Source organism: Balearica regulorum, chromosome 8 (genome assembly GCF_011004875.1).
Source record: "Balearica regulorum gibbericeps isolate bBalReg1 chromosome 8, bBalReg1.pri, whole genome shotgun sequence".
Taxonomy (NCBI): domain Eukaryota; kingdom Metazoa; phylum Chordata; class Aves; order Gruiformes; family Gruidae; genus Balearica; species Balearica regulorum.
Window position 1 is genome coordinate 26,712,616 of NC_046191.1, and position 6,407 is coordinate 26,719,022.

General features: G+C 48.1%; 2 protein-coding genes and 1 long non-coding RNA gene across 5 annotated transcripts in view; 1 reads left to right on the forward strand and 2 right to left on the reverse strand.

Annotated features, from left to right (window-relative positions):
- The window catches only part of CDC73 (cell division cycle 73), a 107,440-nt gene extending 107,194 nt beyond the window's left edge, over positions 1–246 (reverse strand). Inside the window, exon 1 of the mRNA XM_075760171.1 lies at positions 48–246. Within this exon, the coding sequence (XP_075616286.1) occupies positions 48–178 (131 nt within the window). The 5' untranslated portion in view covers positions 179–246. The remainder of the gene's footprint in view (positions 1–47) is intronic.
- A 549-nt stretch (positions 247–795) lies between these two features.
- On the reverse strand, positions 796–2,941 carry LOC142602782 (uncharacterized). Its single transcript, XR_012836575.1, has 2 exons — positions 2,652–2,941; positions 796–1,155 (listed from the first exon to the last, which is right to left on the reverse strand). It is a non-coding gene; the product is annotated as an uncharacterized LOC142602782 (long non-coding RNA).
- GLRX2 (glutaredoxin 2) lies at positions 2,855–6,368 on the forward strand. 3 transcript variants are annotated; one of them, XM_075760181.1, is made up of 4 exons: positions 2,855–2,985; positions 3,527–3,596; positions 5,112–5,288; positions 5,855–6,368. In XM_075760181.1, exons 1-4 carry the CDS (start codon positions 2,957–2,959, stop codon positions 5,972–5,974), a joined length of 396 nt encoding a protein of 131 aa, XP_075616296.1. In that variant the 5' UTR covers positions 2,855–2,956; the 3' UTR covers positions 5,975–6,368. The 3 variants fall into 3 exon arrangements, with proteins under 3 accessions (XP_075616296.1, XP_075616297.1, XP_075616298.1); XM_075760182.1 differs by having other exon boundaries at positions 2,926–3,398; XM_075760183.1 differs by lacking the exon at positions 2,855–2,985 and adding an exon at positions 2,992–3,362.
- The last annotated feature ends 39 nt before the right edge of the window (positions 6,369–6,407 follow it).

A 6,407-nucleotide genomic window follows, 5' to 3' on the forward strand; every position in this document is an offset into this window, starting at 1 on the left:
GTCCCTTTCCCGGGCGAGCGGCCGCCCGACCCGGCCCCGCCACTTACCCCCAGATGACATAGTTGGTCTTAACGTTCTTGGGCCAGGAGAACTCGCCGAAGATCACCTCGTCGCCCTTCACCACGATCTCCTTCTTTTGCGTGTTATACTGCCGCAGCACGCTCAGCACGTCCGCCATCTTCGCTCCGGAGCCGCCGGCCGCCGCTCCGCTCCGGCCCAGCCCCTCTGCCAGCCGAGCGAGGACCCCGCCGACAGGCCCCGGGCTGCCCGCCGCGAACGCCTGAGCAGCGCGACCGCCGCCTCCAGGGGGCGACGCCGAACCCGTTGCCATGGAGCGACGCGGCCCCGCCCTCAGGGCGGCACCCGCCCGGGCAGGGCCCCGCCCCCGGCCGGCCGCGGAAGGGGAGGCGAGGGCCCGGGCCTGCCGCCCCGGCCATGGCTTCGGGCGGCGGGGAACGGCTCACGGACGCCGCTGCCGGGCACAGCCACCCCCGCCAGACCGGCCCGAACCGACGACGCTCCCTCTCACAGCCGCCGTGCAGCCCCCGGCCCGGCCGCGCTGCGCTCCCCACCGCGGCCGGTTCTCCACAGCAGCACCCGGCCGGTGGTGCGCGGGACAGCGCGGGGACAGAAACGCCTCGAGGGAACGGTGTAAAAGCTGGCTGAGGCGGCGCGCTCAGCTCACGCGGCAGGCGGGAAGAAAAATCTTCTGCAGCCTGGCCATAAAGGGAGAAAAGGATAGGAGAGAAAAAAATTCTGACAAGAATAAGCCGTCAAAAGACATAGCAAAAAAAGTCATCAGGAAAATATTTATTGTCTCTGCATCCAAAGAAGAAAAAAACCAGTAACGCCACCGGGCAAACGGTACTTCACCCTTCACGGAGCTCCTGTAAGCACAGCTGCCAGCGGAGGCCTCTGCCGGGCACAGGTTTGCTCTCTCCGTGTTCCAGGTTAATGTCTTCTGCTCAAGCATACAAGAAGTGCAAGCGTGGCACTTCACAGCAGAACCCGACAGACTGCTGTCCCCTGGGGAACACCAGTTCTGGGATGTTAGGCCTGGAAGAAAGCTCTCGTGATGGCTTATTCTAGTCTTTGATGCTCAGAATCTTCTTAACGCTTTTCAACCTTGGCAGAAAACGTTATCCCATTTTAAATCTGCAAAAGGCAAAATTGCATCATTGTTCTTCCCGTAAGTAGCATGTACCGAGACTGACAAAACAGACTAAAAGTCATCAGCGTATATGATTTCCTGTCCTGAGAAGTTTGTGATGTCACCCTTTGTGTCAGACCTACACAGCATGCTGAATATCACAAGTATATCACATTTCACATATGGTATCGAAATAGTCTAATACACAAATATACTACAATACCTAGTAACATGATGAGTTATACCAATTACTTTCAATATTTATTTTTCAACTGTAACAATGATGTTAGAATGACACAACAAAGCCATTCATTGCAGCTGTGCTGTGGGCTGTTGCTCGCTCAGCAGTGATGATGCAGTACATAAACAGCTGCAACACAGGGCTGCAAAGAAAATAATTTTCATCTTTCAAGAAAACATCGCAGTTCTAGTTTACATTTTCATTTAAGGATGCTTTCGTGAGAAGTTTTAAATGGGATTTTACAAAATAGCTTCCACAGTTTGCTTTGGGGATCGGAGTGAGGTTATTAACTGTTATTTTTATCACTAAATCAGGATTGAGATGCCAGAGAAACTATTTTCACATGGCACTAGATACCCGAGAGTTCATCAGTTTTACCACAGGAGATCAGGCCAGAAAGTCATTACCAGAAGTGAGAAAGCGTGTTACCATTGAGTAAAATGAAAGTATATCACATAGGTCATATGTTTCGATTGCATTTTATGACTAGTTTAACAGAGCTGTAGTCTAAGAGGTTATGTCAATGTTTTATATGAAATAAAAATTAAGTTGTGAAACAAGGTTTGACAATTTTGTATCATAAGTAAGCTCATTAAGATTAATAACATCCAGAAAGATTGTTCAAGTCTTATAATACTAGAGGAACGAGATATACCGTGTCTGAATACACAACATTCATATATATATATATATTTCAGTACACATCAGTTGATTTCTTTACGCTATTTGTTAAAACATAGGACCGACTACTGAGCAGTGATCCAGATCACAACTCTGCAAAACTTATCCTCTCAACAACGGGACGGGCGGAGAAGTTTCCGCAGGCCCTGTCAGACCCCCCAGCAGGTACGCTTCGCCAACGACAGCCGTGTCGGACCAGTCACCCGGGCTCCGTGGCGAGTTACGTGGGGGCGAAGGAAGAGAATATTGCCAAACAGCTCTTACTAGACAGTGTGAGAAAGAAAAACCCCAACACCTCCACATAAAGTAAAACCACCAAATTGGTTAGTTACTGTGCTTACACACACACACACACACACCCCGCCAGAAGTCGCTCCGGGGCCTCCAGGAAAGCCGCCCCATCTCTACCCGCCCTCCTAACCGCCAGCCCGCTGACAGGAGCGCTTCGGAGCATCTACACGGCCCCTACGCCAGAGGGTTTTTCCTCAGAAGAGCAGCCTGTCACCAGCCGTAGCACACCTGGCAACACCACCGCCCCCAGGGCCTGCCCCCGCAGCGTGGCTGCCGCTCGCCCCGTACCACCGCCTCGGGGAGCTGCCCTGCCGCCGCACCGCTCTCTTCCCCGCTCTGGAAGCGCCCCTTTCTCCGCGGCAGCCCGCTCTGTGCCGCCGACACGGCCGTGAGCAGGGCCCTCGCTTCAGGGACCCACCACCCCCTCCGGGCGGGGCGGGGCGGGGCCGTGCTGCCCGGCCCACGGCGGCTCGGGACACCGGCAGCGCGGCGGGCAGCCCCACGCTCGGCTGGGAGGCGGGGCGGGGGCCTGCGAGCGGGGTCGGACCGCCGTGAGGACTGCAGAGAAGCCCCGCCCCTTCCCCTGGGCGGCCATGGCCCTGCGGAGGGCGCTGCGGAGCGGGTGGGTCGCTCGGTCGGTGCGGGGCGGCGGCGGGGCCTTGGGCCTGGGCCGAGCCCGAGCGGACGGGGCCTGCTTTCTGTCTTCGTGCCCTTTGAGCGCACGGCCTCCGAGGAGCCGAGCGGCCGGGGAGCCCGGCCGGCACCGGGACGTGCGGGCCTCGGAGCAGCACACCTGCGGCACCCGCTCCTGTGCGGAGAACGGGTGCGGTCCCTTCGGTTAGAGTCGGGTTATGACGTCGAATGCAGCACGGTGTCAGATTTGACCCTTGTATCTGTATTACCGTTGGGGGAAAAGAAAACCGTTCCTGTTGTAAAAGCAGCCGTCTGGTTATCCCGGTAGTCTGCAACACGCGTCTCCCTTTCCATCTTCTCAGGCGTGTGAGAACTGGTGTGACTGTCGGTACTGCAGCTGAAGTAAGCTTACATGTAATGGAGAAATCACATCAAATATTTGAATTAAACAGTACAAAGCAAACCTTTAATTTGCAAACTGTAAAGTGTCATTTGAAAGCTCGGATTTCTGACTTTTAATTTCTTTTTAGTTTTAGAATGGGGAATAGAGTGCCTGCTTCTGTAGGATTGTCTAATGATGCTGCTGTGAGTCAAATACAGGTAACGTTATTTATGCAAGTCTTTCTTATTTTCAACATTTCTAAAAGCCATAGTTACTTAAAAGCTCTTGAGATTTATACAAATAAGTTCTGCGTGTTGAACCTGCTTCTTGTTTATTAAGTAATACTGGCAGGATTGTTTATCTACAGCCCTGGAACGTGATCTTCCTAGGCTGCATCCAGTTTATGTTTTTTCAGACCTCTCCTCAAATTCAGTGCTGCTATCAGTATTGGAGATTAAACCTTGTAAAATGACTGATATCAACTAAAGTAAATATTTAAAGAGTAAGTTGTTTAATTAAAGTAAATGTACTGATACTAAATGACAGTCTTAATTCACCTTGAGTTTACAGTAAAGTAGTAGAGGTATTTCTTTCTCCCACTCAGACCCCTTTTTGTCACTCTGCTCGCCACCGGCACGCCCCGTTTGCCTTACAGACAAGGAAAGCTGTACTACATAATTCAAGGAGATGCAGCTTGTTTGGCAGACTGTAGGAGGTCCGTGACTGCAGAGCATAAGAGGCTTCAGGGTTGGCACCATTCCATGGCAGTCCTACTGCATGCTCCACAATGATTCTGCTCAGTTTTGGAATCGAGTCTAGGTCATACACAGCTTCATATCATGATCCCTAGGTGATCTTTAATGTCCCTTCCAACCCAAACCATTCTATGGTTCTATGATTCATAAGTGCCAGCAGTGCTTCTGGTAGAGAATGCCAACTCCCCTCAATCTCTGCTCCCACAAGAAGATCATCATAGCATTCCTGAAGGTTAGATACTGCTAAGTTTTAACTGATTCCAGGTACTCTACTCAAAGCATAGAGCACACTTTCTACTGAAAAGCTGAAGTGGAGCAGGAGGAGTCACTTTACCTTCCATGTAGTTCTGCAAAGTGCTGAGGTTGCGCCTCACTCCTTACTGCGCTTCTGCACAGATGCTCTTTGGGATCTGGTCAAGCGCAACCGCAGTTTTTGAGGTGGCAAGTCTGACTTTCTTGGTAGTCAGGTGGGAAGCAATTTTCATTCTGATGTGAAAGTATGGGATGCATCCCTGAAGGAGGTGCTAGGCCACCAGAGAGCTCTTCAGAACCAGTGTGGGGTGGATACGTTTTGCACCTACCATACAGGTGATGTATCTTCTTGACAGATGCCTTGGTGAAGTCACTGTTCTGCTCCTTGTTTTTAAAGAAAAGTAGTTCATTCCTCACCTTCTGATTCTTGTGGCTCTAGATTAGAAGTAGGGAAAACTTAGAAGCTAAACTAGCTTTTCACTTTACCTTAAAAAACTGAGACTGAAGTACAGTGTTTTGGAAGATTTTTCAAAAGTAGCCAGCCATGGCTGTAGCGTGACTGGGAACTCCTCAGTTGTCCCTGTTAAAAATACCTCAGGAAACCTTCTGCAGAGTAGTTTTCTGTATTTGTTACCATAATAGCAGATTTTTAACTTCTGTATTTGTTTTCATGACTGTTCAATACTGTTAAAATATACTGACTTGAAAATTCTTTTGAACATACAGGAGATTATTTCAGACAACTGTGTGGTGATTTTCTCCAAAACAACATGTTTCTACTGCAAAATGACAAAGAAACTTTTTGAGGGTATGAATGTAAATTATACAGCTGTAGAACTGGACATGAATACAAATGGAAGTCGTTTCCAAGACATTCTTGAACAGATGACTGGTGGCAGAACAGTAAGTGTATTTTTTCACATGTAACAAGCAAAGAAAGAACTTGCACTACACACCTCCCTCAGGGGTTTTGACCATATCAAGTTCTTCATTTTTTTGAGAAAAGTAAACTTGGGATACAACCTCCTAAATTAAAGACAAGGTACTGCAGAAGGGTTTTGTACCATGTCTTCTTCTTGAGACCCTCTGGCTCTCCCTCTGAGGTGATCTTTTCCGTACTGCCACTAAGATAACTGAAGTATCAAAGTCAGTTTTTCTTTGTATAGGCATATTTAATCCATTGTATTTAACACTTAGCTTGTAATTTCTTAATTTTATGTAGTCTCACTTGACTCAATTATTTTAATTTATTACAATCTCCCACAAAGCAACTTTGTCCCACTTTTGAGGGGCATGTGAACAGTTTCCCACCTCTGTAAATATTATGGAAACTTAAGAGTTGTACAGTAACATTAAATATGCATACGTAAGATCGTAACTGCTGTCTCTGTATATTAGAATCCATACGGGCTTGCTTAGATTTTTATCTTTTTTTCCAAGAACTAACGCAACTTGTATTTTCTTGATAGGTCCCAAGAGTGTTTGTCAATGGGACTTTTGTTGGAGGTGCTACCGATACTCAGAGGCTTCATGAGGAAGGCAAACTGCTTCCATTAGTCTATCAATGTCAAGTAAAAAGAGAATCCTGAACAGCCATCTAGCTTCCTCTTCCTTTGTACAAATGGGGTTTCAGACAATTTGGAAGCTCACAGAGATACACTGCATCAGCTGGACTCAGCAACTTCAAGCCATGGATTTCTGAATCATAGATCATTCTCTGACACAGACTTTATGGACTGGGCAAATTACTTGGTGTCCTTACCTCAGCTTTACCACAACCAAAGCAGTGATAAAGCACATTATGTAACTCTTGGGGCTCTAAGTGTGAGATAGTGATGTCGTTGTATTGCTGTTACATCCTGATAGTATGCTTCAGAGAAGTATAGACTGTACAAGAAGAAGCCTCTGTATTTTTTTTTTTTTGGCTGCAAATCAGTTTGCTTTCTACCTTTGTTCCAACAGTTAGAATAAACAGTCAATTTAGTTTCATGGTTCCTTTAAATTTCATTCTTCTCTGAATGT

What these genes read in the sequence shown, in the direction of transcription:
- GLRX2 (XM_075760181.1), top strand. Translation starts at nt 2,957, where the DNA reads ATGGCCCTGCGGAGGGCGCTGCGGAGCGG. An exon ending in CGGAGGGCGCTGCGGAGCGG is followed by an intron (nt 2,986 to 3,526) that starts GTGGGTCGCTCG and finishes ATTTCTTTTTAG; the next exon opens with TTTTAGAATGGGGAATAGAG. An exon ending in CTGCTGTGAGTCAAATACAG is followed by an intron (nt 3,597 to 5,111) that starts GTAACGTTATTT and finishes TTGAACATACAG; the next exon opens with GAGATTATTTCAGACAACTG.